The sequence below is a fragment of the Ascaphus truei genome, chromosome 2 (genome assembly GCF_040206685.1).
Source record: "Ascaphus truei isolate aAscTru1 chromosome 2, aAscTru1.hap1, whole genome shotgun sequence".
Classification (NCBI taxonomy): domain Eukaryota; kingdom Metazoa; phylum Chordata; class Amphibia; order Anura; family Ascaphidae; genus Ascaphus; species Ascaphus truei.
The window spans coordinates 234827136-234846344 of NC_134484.1; the positions used below are offsets into that span (position 1 = coordinate 234827136).

Below are 19209 nucleotides of genomic sequence, written 5' to 3' on the forward strand. Positions count from 1 at the left end.
TGCAGGGAGTCTGTGACCCGCCTGCATGGGCCAGCTATCCCCTCAGGCCCATAGGAGCATCCCCTGAGTCACAGTAGGCTGCTGTACTGCAGGGACGCCCTGTAGTGGAAGTGAGTGTCACCCTACTATACATTAGTTAGGGACAAAGCACAGAGTTGCGGCCGGTTGCAGTCATCTGGGACCAGACGGCTGGACACTGCGACATCTGGAGGTCAAGGGTCGGAGGCATCGGATCCTTTGTGAAGAGGTACCGGTCACCGCCGTGACCGGAAGGTATAATGTAACAACAAGTGCACCAACACCGGTCATCAGGCGCTGATCCCGTCTAAGGCTAAACTCTTTAGGGACACTAGCGAGTGGCTAGAGGACTGAGCCTATACCACGTAATACAATACAAGGACAATACTCTATAAGAGCGTGGCTGAGCCACTATTGTACAGGACAATATTCGCTAGAGGTGTGGCCGAGCCACTATAGTATAAGGACCGTAGCAGTTATAACGGTGTTAGGTATTGCTGCCAAGACTAGCATTATAGTATAAGAATATGTTATGTGTGATGTCATATAGAGTATAAGGTATGATTGCATAGTAAAACTTGGTTGCACGCACTGTGGTGGTATGTTTCTTGCCCAGGGGAATCTTGCATAATGGGGATCCTGGGTAAGTGGAGGCGCTGCGCTAGAATAGTTACCCCAGGCTCCCAGCTAGCGGAGGCTCAGATCTCCTGGAGCCGCAGGTTGTGTACAGTGACCAGTAGTCCCTTTGGGAGGCGTCAGAAAAAGGGCTACATAACCTATTAAACATATCACATCAAGCAGTTCCTTCTGATCCTTGTTTATTGTCAAGACATGATAAACCATGAGCCAATCAACACATCAATCAGGATATAGCATGGTTGGACCATGGACATTAAACCCTGGTTGTTTTAAGCCTCCTTGTTCAGACTCCCTAAGTCTCAGAAAGAAATAGACCCAAAACTTTACCTTAACTTAGCTTTTTGTAATGAATATGCTGCTGATTAAAAATGGAGTTTGTCAGAAAAGAAAAGGTGTCAAAATGTCAAGGAACTCTTTAATGACAGTGCCACGTTATCCTTGACTGCTTTCTCTAGAGCACAAACGTTTTTGCCCGTCCTGGAATGATTCTCGCTGTCTAACATATGCCCTTGGGTTTGCAGCTCGGCAGAATGTATTAAATCATCTATTTGCATTTCAAGTAAATATTAAATGTGAACATTTGCTCTTTACTCCAAAGATGAAGCTCGATTAATTTTGAGGAAGAAGTCTACATTCTGTGCATTAAACTTGCAATTCAAAGCCACTTTCATGTCTTGATATTGAGGAGACTTGAGAGGAGAAAGGGGTTGCGAGTACGGAAAAGAAATAGAATTTGAATAGCGCTGATGTAAAGGACTGTAACCTCAGTAGATCCAGATTGTGCTTTCATGTTCTGTTTCTTCATAATACCTTCTTCGTGTATTAATATGACAGTAAGGCAGCAGGAGGAATTTATCAAAGTTCTGGGCTCGGACAAACATCCCTCCAGATTAAGCAATAAAAAATATCCTATCGTTTTCAACCTGCTGAACAAGTATCATTTCTTTGCTTTGCTGTCAAACTTTGAAAAGCTTCCTTTCTTTTAGAGTGTGATTGCAGTCTGAAACTTTGCACTTTTTATTTAACTTTCAACTACTGTAGTTAAGGACAGTACTGGTGCTCCATAAGGGGTTCTCAATACTTTTCTTTTGAAATCATCGCATTTCCAGTTTTTGTACATATTATTTTCTATTCCTGTTCTGACACATCAGCACTAATACTTTCTGTAGCTAGAACTGTAAAAATGATTAATATGGCACAGAAGATTGTGACTGATCTTCTCTCTTATTCTGGAAGGCCAGAAACTCTCTTGTAATGCTGCTTTGCTACACAGAAACCAAGCAGGCCAACTTCACCTAATCCTCAGGGTTTCGTCCCAAAGGTTCCCTCAAACAGTACCACTAAACGTCAATGGAAAATTGAGAAATCTTTCAAATCTCCATCATACAAGTTTTCACATATTGACCAGACTGGATTTGATCTACTGCACATACAGTAAGCAATTCAGTTTATGAAGTCAAACAATGGCATATGAGAAACTTTATGATAATAATGAAATGTCTGTAATTAGTGTTAACAGTGTACAGTGCATATCACAGTACATAACATTTCATAGATAGTCCATTCCTGGTCCCATAAGCCCAATGTAACTAGGAGCTAACAATGTGTTAACTCACATCAGTGATAGTGATTAACCACTGACTCACTCCAACCAATTGTTATCCTTATACCTGCTGCGCTATACAAAATAGAACAATACAGGCACAATACATCAATGTTCCAGAGAATGTACAGTCTATTTTTAATACCTTTCCTCTTTCAAAAAACATTACCTTCTCATGTGATATTCACAATTGCAAAACATTTATTATGCAGATACTGAGGTTCATATATACTTCTTCATTTCCCTAGCTTTCCATTTTTTTTTACTCTACCCTTGCCCAGGGCTATGTGTGTTTGGGAAAGTATGGGAAATGAGTTCCATCACCTGAGTTTTCCACCACCTTTTGTTTAGAGAACAACAATAAACCCATCATATTGATTATTAAAGTTCTAGAAACATTACTGGATCACTAATTGAGATACCTGGGAGATATGCTAATTTGAATATGTATATTTAAATGACTTTAATTGGTATATATCCCAGGTATCTTAGGTGTGCTCCTTTTTGTGCACAGGTGTCTCTCTGCATGTTGTTTAAAGCTGCAGTTCAGTCAATATCCTGCATGTGTGTTTTTTTAATAAATCAGTTCTGTTATAAGAAAAAATACTTTTAGCATTTTCTGTTTTAAAAAAAACAACTTTGAAAGACCAATTTTCTTGTATTCTATTTTAACAGCCATTTGCTAAGGCACTGCCCCTTCATGTCCTGTCATAAGCCCTGGCACACCCCTTTGTCAGCCCTGCCCTCCCTCTAGCACATGTCAGTGCAGGAATGCTCATGAATATTCATGAGCTTCCACTGACAGACAAACAGATTATAAACAAATCCCAGCTTTAAATATGTCACCAAATTTCGACCTATCAATACATGGAGAACGAATTGACCTGCAGCTATACAGTTCTTTAGGTAATTAGAGATTGCCCACATGAAACTATTGAAGTAAAAAAATAAATGTAAAAAAAAAAAAAAGACTGAACTGCAGCTTTAAAGGTGTGTGTTGGGGTGATATTTATAGCACTTGGAACTTTAGCAAAGAAGAGGCTCTCTCCTGCTCCCTCTCGCTCCCTCTCCAGCAAAAGCCTTATCTCAGTTTCAGGACCTCAAACTACTCTTTTATTATGGCCATCTATGTATCTTTTCTGTGTGTTGTTTTCTTTCTTTGTATTTGGTGGCCTTATCTGCCAACGTTTTATTACAGAAGGGTTTTATTTGTATTATGCAGACTTCATAAGTCTTTACCATACAGTAAGACACCAATGCTAGAAGGCATCTTGGAGCCTGTTCAAGTCAATGTGCTGGAAGTTGTGTTATGGTAAACACAGTATATGCTTACAGTATGTTATTTAATACCCAAGCATTCTCTCCAGTGCTCCCAACATACTTAATCTAGAAGCCATAAACACCCTCTTGAAATATGATAACATATGTTTGATTGCAGTGGTTTCTATAATGATTGTTATTCTCAGGAGGTTCAGATTGACAGAAATAGTTGGTAATCAGAAAGATATATATATTTGGAAAACACATTTCAGCAGAAGAAATGTCTATTTTTATACAAATAGATGTGAACCAGATGCAAGAATGAAAAATGAAAACAATATGTAAAGATTAGATAAGAGCTAAGCACCTTATTATGCAGCAAATACCTTTTTCAATGCCAAATAACAGACGTTAAAACTAAGAAGCCAATATTGTCAGTGTGTACATTCAATATTTCTCATCCTGTGGGAACAGCTGCTCTCACCTGGGCATCAATCCTGCTTTCAGCTGCTTATTGTTTTTTTTTGTTTTGTTTGTTTTTTAAACAAAACTATAATACCTCTATTTCAGATTTTTTCCCCCTAACTAAGGGGTAAATCAGTTATCCCAGGCATTACTACAGGTTCCTCCCCACCCAGGAGTTACTTGGCCCTTATTCTGTGTGCAGTATTGGTGCTTACAGAATAAGGGTCTATGTACAGTATTAGGGTAATTTTGGAACCAAACGGAGACATCGTCATTCTGCGTCAATGTATCAAAATACTTTGCTCCAGTTTTGCCCCATCTGCACCAGCTTGTGGCTCGGGGAGTGTCAATAGCAGGAGTTGGAGATGAGTTGCATGATGCACAGATTATAATGAGATTGATCAAATTCTGCGTCCATGTGCGTCTCTCTTTTTTCCTTTTTATTTGCGCCAAAAAATCATCTAGATCTGAAGTGCGTACTTACACAGGGATGAAGGAGCGGCTCATTGTGTAAAGGCACTGACTCTCAAACCAATGACACTAACTTTGAAGCAGGGGACTCTGGTTTTCGTCTTTGTGACCTTGGGCAAGTCACTTCATATATAGCACTAGTTCCCATTATAGGTGTAAACAACTGCTTCTTATTGAAAAAAAAAGGGTTGCTTACAGATCTCTGGAGAAGAGTCATTGGGATTAACATAGTGCCTCTAGTAGGAGTGTGGATGGCCTGGGTTATGTTTTAGATAGTAAGAAATAAAAAAATTAAGAAAACAGGTCTGGTAATGAATGAAAGCTTTGTAGAGTGTGTCCGTAGGAGCTGGCAATTTGCTACAATCAGGACAAGGTTGGTATCTTACTACAGTATTTAACAAAGTACACACCACTACACACAGATTTGTGAGGCTTTCATCATAAAATGTAGAAAATACAACTTACGTAATAAAATAATTCAATACATTTATGTAAACCAAAAGGTATTGTACTGGGGCTGACATATGTAATATAATGTTAATGTCATCGCCACTAGGATGATGTGTGGATGAAAAAGCAATGACCTTATAATGCCTGGCAGCATTTTGTGCATAATATTACTACTACATTACGTGATGCTAGGCTAGCTATAATGACTGCTTAATCAATGACAAAAAAAAACCCAATAGTCGCCCAAGTTGATATTTAATATCTCACTGTATACTTGCTATTAGTGAGAGACTGCTGGATATACAGTAAATATTAGGATATAAAGCAAAACCTCATTGCAACATTGCTTATTGCTAATTTTACAAAGTGTGGTACATACATATTTTTGTGGAGACAAATGGAGACTACCCTTTGGAAACACAGGGCAAGAAAATCATTGGGTCCAGGACAAATTTATGGAGCTCTCCCCTCCTAGACTTACAGAGGTGGGTGGGGGCGGCCATGTTTCTTACATTTCAAGGCATGGGCCTCGGGAGAAGATATGGGCCTGTGAGAGAGGGGAGGTATGGGCTGAGGGTAGGTGGTGTGATGTGTATGTGCCTGGGGAAAGGGGGTAGATGGACAGTCAGTGGGGAGGCCTGCAGCTGGGAGAGAGCTGGGCCCGGTGGCAATGAGAGGACAGATAGCCGGGCCTGGCCAGAGTCCTGAGACCTTCCCCAAGGTAAGTCTGTATTTTATATGTATATTTTACATGTATTTGTCTTTTTTATTTTTTAATATGTATTTGAGGGAGGGAAGGGGGTTTAATATGTATTTGGGGGGTTTATATGTGTAGCCTCATTCCCCTGACTAAAGGGACTGCCGGTACTGCTATTACCTGTCTGGCTACCAGAAGGCCTGAGCCTCCACCACTGAGAGCTTGGGGTGTCAATGATCCACCTTGGTGCATCACCTCCACCTGTGAGGGATCCCAGCGCAGTTGGATGTTCCACACATAGGAACAATAATAACAATAATCACACCGCAAGTATGTAATAACGGCTTTACTGAACACATATATAACGGCAACCTGTACCTCACAATATATATATTCAGCACACCCAACCTCAATACACCAAATGAGTGTTCCTACAGTACTAAGGGTACTTGGCACCAATACCCTGATGTCCCTTTTCCCCAATGTCGAGGTCCACCCAAAGTGTGTATGATAGCGCTACCCATGAACCGTTGGTGCACTTTGTTGAGGTACCTGCCGGGTACTCCAGTATCCGGTGCGGCCGACTAGCAACAGGGATCCGCTGATCCAGCGATGTCGTTGTCCGCGATGGCATCCGCCTCTGCATTGGGTGAACTCTGGTAGGAGGGTCTCACTTTTGAGAGTCTCTTAACGTTGGTGGTCTGGTCTCAGACCACGAGTCGCCGCGCGGTGTCTTCGCTGATGCCTATTACTTCAGGCTACTGGGGAAATGTCCCTAGCTGGGGGCCTTTCCATGAAGCAGCCACAATCTATTTTTGTGAGTGGGGCCTATCTGTGACGTAAGGGGGTAATCTGGCCTAATATGGGTGCCACTGACACCCAGATTCTACCTTCCCCTTCTCTGTCCTGGCTCCAACTGCCTCGCACGAGATTGCTGCAGTCCTATTGACTGTGCTCCCCATGACCCGACATCTCCCTGAGGCTCATGGGATATGTAGTCCTGTGCGGAGCCTTCTCCCAAGATGGCTGCCGAAACCCGAGCTATACTGCGCAGGACTGTAATGGCCACTGCAACTGTCAGGGCTCTCTGCCGCACTTTATCGCGCATGCATGGATGTACGTAAGATGGTGGCGCCCTGTCAAAGGTGCCGCAGCAGAGTCCCGGCAACCTGGTCGCCCCATCTATGGGTTGCAGCTCCCACCGCAATGCTCCCTGCACAGGCGCGCACCTCCCTCTCCCACAGGGTCCTCCCGCCGCTGGGTAAGGGGCCAAGGGGGGAACCTGGCTACATATGTATTTGGGGTGGGGTTTTCTTTTATATGTATTTGGGGGGTGGTTTTTTTAATATGTATTTGTTGGTGTGGGGCAGTTTGGTATGCATTGGAGGGGTGTTTGTATGTATTTGTGAGTGGTATTGTGTGAGGGGGGAGGGAATGAGTGAGAGGAGGTGTTCTTGATCGATAGTGGGGGAATTGACGGAGGGGGGAGTGAGAGGAGAGAGGGGGTGTTAGTGAGGGAGGAGGGAGTGTGTAAGTGAGGAAAAGAGGTAGTATGAGTGAGACACAGGGTAGAGAAATACGTGCAAAGCGGGGGGAAGGGATTTAGTGAGAGTGGGGTAATTGATGGAGGGGGGTGAGTGAGAAGAGAGAGGTGGTGAGTGAGGAAGAGAGGGAGTGAGACGGAGGAGAGAGAAATACATGGGATGGGGGGGGCTTGTGAGGTGTGAAATGGGGGGGATCGCAAAACCGCCGACATTTAGGGGGAGGGCCCCTGGTCATAATTCTAGTCCTAGGCCCCGGGAAATCTGTCTGCGGCCCTGGTGATATTGACCTGAGGGCATAGGTATGTTCCTGGGGAGAGAGGGCGTAGAAGGACATATGGACCTGGGGGGGGATAGGTATTATGGGAGGGGAGATAGATATGAGCCTAAGGGCAGAGAAGACCACAGTAGAGGCAGCCTTCCTGCAGCCTCGGAGGGCCCTGTCTGCGGGGGTTGCTAGAGGCCCACGAAGGGGTCTGCCTGCGGGATCCTGTAGATGGAGCTGCCGGAGGAGTGGCTGCTAACACCGGCGGACACTCAGTATCCTTTAAGCCTACCAGGTGAGCAGCACAACAACACCAGGTAACAGTGAAATCTCCCAGAGGGTGGGGGAACACCTGTTACACACTGTTAATACTTACATGTGAAAATCAATCCTACAGCTTTCAATGATGCATCTTATTTATCACTTTGACTGTGTAGTTCTCATGCATCAGTCTTCAGTCTTTAATCATAATTAAATTGCATGATTACAGCAATTTTTTAAAGTTAGTTATTAATTTGGGAATAAAATTGATTTTATTGCTTTATTTAAATGCACACGGCTACCCACCTCTCTTTGTTAAAATGCAAAATAATATATGATTTACTTTTAAAACACTGATAAAGAAGGGTTTTGTTATTTTAATACAGTATATGTGGTCCATTTCATATAAGAAAAAAGGACAACACAGGGCACTGCGGATTAAGAAATTAGGGAATAAGAAAATCTGCAGTGCCCTTTTTTCTTATCCTGCACACTGGATTACCAACAGGCCATCCCTGAGCACTGGAGCACTGGTATTGATATATTTTACATTTTTCATGTATGGAGTGCAGCAGGTATTTTTTATTTCATGTCCATTGCATATTGGATTGTATGTCTTTAGCGCCATTAATGTACATAGCGCTTACATATAAACCATAAAATAAGAATTAGTGATCAGCCTACACTGATGTGAGTGATTATTTTTTTTTTATTATTTATTTATTTTTTTTCAAATGTGGAAACAAAAAGAAAGCCCTTTTCTTCTGACATAACACATTTTAAGTCCACAACTGACACGTTTTTTTTTGTTTGTTTGTTTGTTTTTAGATTTTGTTCATTTAAATACGTTGTGGTAGCTACCTGTAGCTGTCTTATTGGTGGGTTTGGCATCACTCACCATGGGGTTTCTCATTCCAAAAATAGTAACGAAGGGTTATGTTAATGTCTGAGCACATTCAGTCAGGTGCCTGAGGTGTTTAAAGGCACCTTATGACCTGGAAATGCTATATGTTCCTATGGCATATGTCTTCCAGAATGTTTAGACAGTAGTAAAATGTTTTCTAATCATTGGATGTAAAATTGTAAGAGTATCTCTAATGTTCATACTGTAGAGCAGGGGAGAGCAAAATTTCCCCCCTGGGCATCCCTGCTTGCTCTCCCCCCTATTTACCCCTGCTTGCCTCCCCCCACCGCGCGCCCCTACTTGCTCTCCCCCCTGCTTGCTCTCCCCCCTGCTCTTGCCCCTGCTTTCTCTCCCCCCTGCTCTTGCCCCCCCCATACCTTGTCTTCTGCGACAAATGACGACACGTGACCCCGTGGTGTCATTTGACGCCACGTTGCCATGGCGTTACGTCACCGAAGATAAGGTAAGGTACGTTGCAGAGGCGTTACGCAATGCCCCGTAATTAATTGAAATGCCTTCGGGGGAAAGCGCGGAGCCTCACAACTGCCGCGCCCCTCATGAAAAATCTTGCACACCCCTGCTGTAGAGTATACCTCTAGTGAAGGGCTGGGTAAGAGCTCTGTTCTTGCAGTGGAAACTCCAATTCATTACCAGTACCTTGTGTCTTTGGGCAAGGCAGTTTGGCCCATATGTAGTAAGTGGGGCAAGATGCGTAACAGGCCTTTCAATTTAGCATTGCTTAGTTAGTAAATATGTGTAATGCTGTGCTCACCACAAACAAGGCTGGGCCCCGGGACTGAGATGGGAATTGGGTATAAACGCCACTCACAGCCACAGGTCACGTCTGGAGTGTAGATTGGTCAAGGTAGCCGGGTCGGGGTTGGAGAGGTAAGAGTCGTCGTTATACTTGCCAAGGTCAGAGTAGGAGAGGTCCGGATCATTGAAATTACTATTAGCCGTAGTTGGGGTTGGAGAATGGAGAGTAGTCGTTGTCCGAGTGCCGAGGTCAGGGTTGGAGTGATGCGGAGGGTCAGAGGTAGCCGGGGTCAGTATTCCAGAGGTGCGGAGTCCAAGAGCAAAGCTGGGTCGGTACACAGAGCAAGGTTCAGCAAGGCAAGACTGTGGAGGCAAAGAACAGGTAAGCACAACAGAACATGAATCTATGCTCAGCCAAAGTGCCAGCGACACAGCTGAGCATATATAGGTAGGACTGTCCAATCCTATGGAGAGGCGGAGCGGAGGCACGGCCTCAGCGGAAACAGTGATTGGGCTAAGTGCAGGAGACAGGTGAATGTGCTGGAGCTTATTAGCTCTGTTGCCACGGAGCCTGGGCATGTTGCACACGTGTCACATGCGCGTGTCGCGCTGATCAGCGGCGCGTGGCGCAATCTTGAGGTGGGGACTTCCCCCGCACTACCTGGTTACATCACCAGTGCGCGCTGTGTGGCCTGCGGATGATTTTCCCTTGGAAGGAGCCCCACGTGTGAACAGAGGTAGGGCGGGAGTGCGCGAAGTTGGCGTGACTCCCGAATCCTTATAGTACCCCCCCCTTCAGGAGAGGGGGGGGATAGTGAATGATACCGGAACATCTTTATTCAGCATATCTAACATACAGGTCCATCAATACTCTCACAGCACCACACTTGCATTACATAAACTAACAAGTGCACAATCTGAGTTACAACATTATTGTTTCCGGATTTATGCCCATATTATCTACATATACCAACAATGGACTCAAGGTTTTCTGGAAATTGTCACAAGTCTCATTGATAAGGCTAGTCAACTTCTCCCTTTGTCACATAAACCATATTTTGTCCAATATAATTGTTATGGAAGGAATTTTATTCTGGATCCATACCTCAGCTATTTTGCACCTGGTGGCGGTGGCTATTTAGGATATCCATTTATTTTCTGCCCTCGAAAGGCCCACAATGAGTCTGTTCAAGCGAAATAACCACGGGTCCAAAGGTATCTCTACATCCAGAATTCTCTGGATTCAACTGTGAATCTGAGCCCAAAGATCAGCAATACAGGGGCAGGACCCCCACATATGGATAAATGTGGCTCTCCACACCCCTTTGGGCATAGGGGAGGATATATTGGTACATGTTTGGAAATTGTTAAAGGGGTTCTATACCAGCATAGCATTACCTTGTATGCATTCTCTTTCACCATTGTGCAGATGGAGCAGCTTGGCACTCCATTGAAAATATCATCCCAATCCTCCTCCTCCAGTTATTCACCTAGATCTCTCTCCCATAGTTTAATATAGCTGCGCTTATCTTGAGTCACTCTACTAGGGATAGAGAAGATCCCGTATAAACTTAAGGTTAGGCCTCTCTGTGACTCGGTTTCCATACACATAGATTCGAACCTTGATTCAGAGTCGGCCGGATTCGTTTTAGCATAAAATACTCTGATCTGGAGAAAGCGAAATTTTTCTCGTGAGGGGATTCCCTTTTTCAAAATCAATTGATCAAACTGTGCCATTTTACCTTTTATACTTAAATCCCTTAGTCTGTTTATTCCCGCTTTTGCCCAATTGGAGAACAGCTGCCTGTCTTGTCCAGGAGGAAAACCTGTGTTCCCCCATAGAGGGGTTAATTGAGAATCTTTGGATGCCAACTTATATTTAAATTTGAGTTTGGCCCAGAGAGTGTGCGACTGTCGGGAAAGTTTGTGAGTAGGTGGCCAGAGTAGATTGGCTATCTCAACTGGGTGAATCAATGCTGACTCAAGTGCTACCCATCTTCTCAGGAAGGGGCTAGCGTGCCAAGTTTGTGCCACCTTATAATAGGATAACAGGCAAGGTAGTAGCAGGCCCTCTGCTCTCACTGGGTGAATGAGAATTCCTTTATTATCTCTTGCTTTCTTATTATTCCAAATAAATGTATTTATGAGTGATTGAATATTGAGTATATCCGAGTTATTAACAGGTATAGGGAGAATTTGGAATAGGTAAGAATATATATGTATATGTGTAAATGTGTATGTATATGTGTATATGTGTATGTATGTATATGTGTATGTATATATATATATATATATATATATATATATATATATATATGCAAATATAGCTGTATGCTCATCTGCATGTCTTAGGCATGTCTGCAACCCCACCTTTCCCCATTATCACCCAGCATACAGCACTTCCACTGCAGCAAGGGATTCTGGGAAATGACATGCAAATGAGCACACAGTGTCACTTTTTGCCTCAATAACCATTTTTAACATGGTTCCCTATAGGCTTCTGGGTATAACAGACACTGAAAGACAAGAGAGGCCAGGCAACAGCAGACAGCATCAAGGTACAGAAGCTATGCAGAGCAAAGAGGAAATGGTGAAGGGAAACTAAATAGGGGGCTGGGACCAATCAGGGGGAGGGGAGTGACGGAGGAGCGGCTCGAAGCGGATCCTTATGGATGCATAGCCAGAAAACCCACCCACAGACAGCCGTTTCGACCTTAATGGGTCTCATCAGTGTGGGGTTGGTTGCTATGCAATGAAGCAATGAGGATGGGGTTTACATACTTAGTTAAGTTATGGTGGGTAAAAAAGTGACAAAAACCCGACACAGCAAAGCATATAGCAAATGGAAATATTCCTGTATGCTCATTTGCATATCTTAGACAGGTCTGCAACCCCGCCTTTCACCATTATCACCCAGCACTTCCACTGCAGCAAGGGATTCTGGGAAATGGCATGCAAATGGGCACACAGTGTCACCTTTTGCTTCAAAACCATTTTTAACATGGTTCCCTATAGGCTTAAGCTTGCTGCATGGTCACAGCCAGGGTTAAGATGCATAGCCAGAAAACCCACCCACAGACAGACGTTTCGACCTTAATGGGTCTCATCAGTGTGGGGTTGGTTAACTGGCTATGCAATGAAGCAATGAGGATGGGGTTTACCATACTTAGTTAAGTTATGGTGGTAAAAAAAAGTGACAAAAACCCTCCACAGCAAAGCATATAGCAAATGGAAATATTCCTGTATGCTCATTTTCATGTCTTAGACAGGTCTGCAACCCCGCCTTTCACCATTATCACCCAGCACACAGCACTTCCACTGCAGCAAGGGATTCTGGGAAATGACATGCAAATGTGTAAACCCCATATATATATGTTAGTCCAAATAAAAAAAGGTATCACCTAATACTGAAGAACTCATTTATTTTCTGCTTTATTTATATATATATATATATATATATATATATATATATATATATATATGTATATGTATATATATGTGTATATATATTTATGTGTATATATATATATATATATATATATATATATATATATATATATATATATATATATGTATATATATAAATATATATATATATATATATATATGTATATATATATATATAAATAAAGCAGAAAATAGCCGTGTTAGTCCAGTTGCGATAGTGCAGAATAAATGAGTTCTTCAGTATTAGGTGATACCTTTTTTTATTGGACTAACAATTTGTGTCATAGGACAAGCTTTCGAGAGTTCTCCTCTCTTCTTCAGGTCAGCAATACTGATATACACAGGAATCTATGGCTAAAACAGTGTAGAGAAAAAAGAAAAAAAAAACAGATGTGTACTGTAGATAAGGTAGGGTGTTAAAAGTGTTTGAAGCCAGGGGAGGGTGACAGGGAAAGGTGGGGAGGGATGCTGGGGGGTGGGGGGGCAAGAGAAATTGTGGTTGAGAATAGAGGCAAGCAGGATAATTACAATATATATATATATATATATATATATATATATATATATATATATATATATATATGTAACGGTCATATCACCCCACCCAATCGCATATACCGCGTGCGTGGAGGGAACATGCAATGTTACCAAGGGGGTGCGTGGTGCAATACCTGTTGGCTCACAGAAGGCTGAGCATCCGCTAAGGGAACCTGGGGCAATGTATTACAATACTAATGATGCAGCGCCTCCACCTGCGATGGCTCCCACCAGAGGGGGAGTAGTTCCTCGCAGGACAATACACAATGACCACACAGACAGCTCTATATAACTATTGACTTTACTACATGCAGCAACTTATCACATTACATCTCAACACATGCGCCACGGCGGACGCTAACCACTCTAGGCGTCACGGCGGACGCTACCACCTCTAGGCGTCACGGCGGACGCTACCACCTCTAGGCGTCACGGCGGACGCTAACCTCCCGCAGAGTGACCCCACCCTGTGTCCAGTAACCCCCACCCAAATGTCTTGCACTCCCAAAATCATATACCAATGTCTGCATATGTATGTGTGACTGCGCAGCCACTATGTCTGGTGATAGGCCTGGTTGGTGCACGTGAGTTGCAGGTTACCTGCCCGGGCTCCAGCCACGGGTACCGCGATATCACCGGAGTTCCGCCCGATCCGACGTTGTCCTCCACACCGCGTTGGGTGAATTCCAGCGCGGATAATATCACCTTAGTCCCAGGGTCTTTGATAGTGTTCTGAGCCCAGAACCCACCTCGCAGGGCCGCACGGCTTTAGCACTGTGTCCCTGACTAAGCTACCAATAAATGGGTCAGTGTCCCTATCTAGGGCCTGTCCCTATACTCCACAAGCTATTAAGTGGCTCAGGACCTAACTGGGGGCCTGGGGGCTGCTGGCCTAATGCAGAGGGTCACTGACCCCTGCATCCACCTCTTACCCCTAGCTGGTCCGGATCCTGACTGCCTGTGTCACTGCAAAACCCCGCGAAAAGTATCTCTCCTTTCCCGGGCAAATCCCTCAGCCCTATTGGCTCCCTGGCGTCAGGTGTCTCTGCCCCTATGCACCCTGGGGGCTGGCCGTCTATCCTTGCGCATGCGCGAGCTATCAGGGGCCTCCCGCGCTAGCTGGCATCCTGCGCATGCGCGAGCTAACTGTCATGGCGGCGCCCTGCTCCGCTAGCCGCCGGGCCGGTGGCAACGCGATCGCGGCCTTAGCGACGGCCCGATCGCGTCCCCGGCAACCGGCCTGCTCGCCGCTCGCGTCCCCGGCAACCGCCCGACCCGCTTCCCTAGCAACCGGCCGCACAGCAACACCGCGCGCTCGCAACGGTGAAGGAGGAGGCGAGTGCGCGAGGGGGGGGGACAAGGGAGGGGGCGAGTGCGCGAGGGGGACCTGGCTACATATATATATATATATATACATACACACACACACATGTATATTATTAACAAAAAATGTGATAGGATCATGGAAATAGTGACTGCTCCTTAAAGAATTAACCTGTTTTTCTGTTGCGTTTACTGTACAATATCTCTAGTTGTGTATTGCTGTGCGGATGCTGTATAAATAAAGCATCTGAATCTTGAGGGACCAGATCCCATCTGCTCACAGCATTCTGTCAACACAAATATAGATTTCACCTGTTGCATGTTCAGAAGATATCGACTGGCTCTGGTCTTGTGAAAGTGCAATTAATAGCAGTGCTACACTGTTCCTTATAATGGGTTAAATCTTGTTGATTGATGCATTTTTTTAAATTAAATCAGACAAGTATAATTATTTTAAATCAGTTTAGAAAATAGATGTATCCTTTTCTATCTCTACAGCACAATATGTGTTAGGCGCAGTATTGATGGAATCCCGTCCCCACAGCTCTCAGCAGTTCATCTGTCTGAACGTTATATTCATGATGAGCCATCTTTGAATAGCACACACCGCATGGTGGGAAATAACCCCCAAAAATAAAGACTCCAAGCTAATAATTCCCATGTTAAAATTCAACATCAAATCCAGCAACTTGGAGTTCATAACATGTCATTGTCTCATCATTTTATTCTAAATGCTAATGGTTGAGACACTACTGTATGTGTTTATGCTTATACAGTACATATTGTTATATTAACAATGCTAGCCTGTAGCATTTCTGTTTTTTTATTTTGTGATGTGCAGTGTTGCTAACATAGCTCCATATCACCAGGAGATCCAGTCCTCACTTTCCAAACCGCAGGTTTCATTGGAAATGCAGAACTATTGAAAGACAGACAGTTATAGCAAACACCGAGTCAAAATATCACAATGTCCTGGAGTTGGGTGGCCAATACTGAAAGTGTATGAGCAAGACATACTGCATATCAAATCAGTGGCCTCACGAGTGCTGATGTACATAATCTAGAGCAGGGGTGTTCAACTCCAGTCCTCAAGCTCTCCAAGCAGGTCACGTGTCCAGGATATCCCAGTTTCAGAACAGGTGGGGTGGGGGGCTGGGATTGAGCACTACTGATCTACAGTGTGAAATGCACACACTGGAGAAAAACGTGTCCTAAACATTCTTCATATCATGCTCTACATATATTTCACCTGAGGTGAGGCTACTCACACACTCGGGCAACTGCAAACTCTCAATAAACATACAAACAAGCACATTTGACTGTCTACCGTAAGGTATTGCAATAGGTATAGGTATACTGAGCTGTTCTCTCAGTGTGTTTTCATATTCATTCAAATGCAATAACCACTGCTAAATGTTTACATCTTTGCTGCCAAAGGTGCCAGCAACACTTGCAATGCATTGCTGTCCCCACTGGCATCAAATGGTTAATGGCTGCTATTAATTGTTTGGAGATTTCTCTCCTTAGTGAATATACCCCTAAGACTCTATTTATTGTTGCTTATGCATTATTTGTTATGTGTTGCAACATATTTTCAAGCTATATTGATGTTCTCCTGAGACACTGTCTCCACAGGCCTCAGCTATATCTGGCCTGTTAACGATCACTCTTTTGCAGTGACTATATTTACTAAGACAGGAAATCTTTATGAAGCTACCATTTTGCACAAAGGCTCTTAACATGTATCTGGACAATGCACACTAGCCTGACATTTGTATTATTGTTGTTATGGCTATTATTTTGAATTCTTATTTGCCCTTATAGAGTGCTGAACTTGCCCGCAGCGCTGTACAAAATGAAATAAGCATGGGTTAAGCACGGAAATGCAAGATAGATAAAAGATTAATGCAATGTGAGAGCGGTCCTGAGCTTGACAGCTTACAATTATAGCTGGGAAAACCTGTTGGAATCCGTTCCACGGATTTTCACGGTCTTTAAGGGAAATTAAATCTGGAATCGGATTGCGTCATTTTAAGGCCTCATCCAGGGTGGTGCTGAGCGGGCGGGCGCGCTCACGCTGGCCGCTGTGAAACACATTGAGGCAATGTGTGTGGCCAGCGTGAGCGGTTGCGCCTGTGCATGCTCCGGGCTTAGATGCTTGCAGAGCAAATTTTAATTTGCCGTCTGCAAGCGCGTCACCTGAGTGGTTCGCCCATTGAGAGCCAGACGCGCACACGCACCTAGCCAGTCACAAATCGCCCAGCCGAGCAGGGTCGCGTGACGTCACTGCACATGAGAGCCAGCGCGCTCGCTCCCTGCCTGACCACAGCCTAAGTCCAAGCGGAATCAGCCAGCAGGCTCTGTCTGCGCAGTTTCTGCCGATTCCACAGACAGAATCTATTCAGCCGATTTACATGGAGTACAAAACCAAAAGCAATTATTTTGCCACTCCCACTTCCTGCCTGTTTGTCACACACTTTTTAGTGAGGGAAGGGAGAGGGCATGTGGGACTGGGTGGGGAAGGGAGAGGGTGTGTGGGACTGGGTGTGGTGGGGAAGAGAGAGGGCGTGTGGGACTGGGTGTGATGGGGAAGAGAGAGGGTGTGTGGGACTGGGTGTGATGGGGAAGGGAGAGGGTGTGTGGGACTGGATGTGGTGGGGAAGAGAGAGGGCGTGTGGGACTGGGTGTGGTGGGGAAGAGAGAGGGCGTGTGGGACTGGGTGTGGTGGGGAAGAGAGAGGGTGTGTGGGACTGGGTGTGATGGGGAAGAGAGAGGGTGTGTGGGACTGGGTGTGATGGGGAAGGGAGAGGGTGTGTGGGACTGGATGTGGTGGGGAAGAGAGAGGGCGTGTGGGACTGGGTGTGGTGGGGAAGAGAGGGAGAGAGATAGATATAAAACAATTACGAGAAATGAGCAAACCCCAGAGAATTAAAGGAAAATATTTATGTACAGTACAGCATTTGTTGCTTCTTTGTCATTTTATGTTGTGTGACACATCACTAAATGTAATATATCTCTTTAGTTTACATAACAAACATTGAACTAACTAAAATGTTAATATTTTTTTCTCTGTAAAATAACAAGTACTGTAATTGCAGCCCTGCACTGTATATTCCAACTAAAAGCTATTCTTCAGTTAAAGAAATGTTACAAAGGATTTCTTATGCCCATGTCTGGCAGTTATTAGTATGGTCATGCCTAAGATATCTGAAATACTTTCTGCCTTGTATATAGTTATTTAAATCCATATTTTATATTCCTTTTGATACAGAACCTATGGTACAAATAATCTCATGGATGACCTGAAAATTCTGTATCGCACAGCCGGTCAGAAGGGGAAAGGAATTACCTTCATATTTACAGACAATGAAATTAAAGATGAATCCTTCCTAGAATATATGAACAATGTTTTGGCTTCAGGGGAAGTATCCAACCTGTTTGCAAGAGATGAAATCGATGAAATCACTCAAGATCTAATTCCTACCATGAAGAAAGAGTATCCGAGACGTACACCCACTGGTGAAAACCTCTATGATTATTTCCTTTCTCGTGTACGAAGCAATCTGCATGTAGTGCTCTGCTTTTCTCCAGTTGGAGAGAAATTCAGAACCAGGGCTTTAAAGTTCCCTGGCTTGATCTCAGGATGCACTATGGACTGGTTTCAGCGTTGGCCAAGGGATGCTTTGGTATCTGTAGCCCATCATTTCTTAGCCTCCTACAATATTGAGTGCACAGTTGAGGTGAAGCAAAGTGTAGTAAACACCATGGGGACATTTCAAGACATTGTTGCAGAAAAGTGTGTTGAGTACTTTGAAAGGTTCAGGCGCCAGACATATGTCACTCCAAAGTCATACCTTTCCTTCATTGGTGGCTACAAAACTATCTATGGAGAGAAATTTGAGAATGTTGGAAATCTGTCCAAACGTATGAAGACAGGTAGAGTATTATTTTTTTTGTCCTTCTATTTCGTCTATACTGACATCAAGAGTAGATCTGTTTTATTTAATTTAACTGGTTTTGTAACTCAATTAAGTTTTACAGTTCCAAGATCGATAAGGCTTTGTCCAAAGTGAAAGCGCGCACGAGCGCTACTTGCTTTGCGCGAGCTTTCCGCTCCGGCAATGTGTGGACTGTAGGTTTTTGAATAGCGAGGGGGTGGGCGCGGTCATGACGTGGTGTGGGGCATGTCAAGGGAGTGTCATACATGAGAACACGCCTTTAGCAAATAATAAAATACATAATGCCATGCAATAACAGAAGGAGTTTGCAGAAATATACATAAACTATGTCAGGCCTGCACAACACGCGGCCCGTGGGTCACATGCGGCCCGTCCACACTCACTGTGCGACCCGCGAAGGCTTTGCCCGCTTTCCTCCTCCTCCTCCCTCCCGAGCCCACTCTCCCCCCATCCACCCGCCTCACCCCCTGAGCCCGCTCTCATGAGTCTCAGAGGAGGACGGCAGGGTAGGAGTCTCCTGCTACAGAGCGCTCGTGCTTCTTCCCTCGTGTGCAGTCTGCCTGCTCTGCTCAGTCTGCTGCCCGCCGCCTCTGTCGCCTCTGCCACCTCAACT

General features: G+C 44.3%; 1 protein-coding gene across 1 annotated transcript in view; it reads left to right on the forward strand.

Annotated features, from left to right (window-relative positions):
• LOC142487170 (dynein axonemal heavy chain 5-like) overlaps positions 1 to 19209 on the forward strand; it is a 426040-nt gene that overhangs the window by 258941 nt on the left and 147890 nt on the right. Inside the window, exon 57 of the mRNA XM_075585972.1 lies at positions 17909 to 18573. Within this exon, the coding sequence (XP_075442087.1) occupies positions 17909 to 18573 (665 nt within the window). The remainder of the gene's footprint in view (positions 1 to 17908; positions 18574 to 19209) is intronic.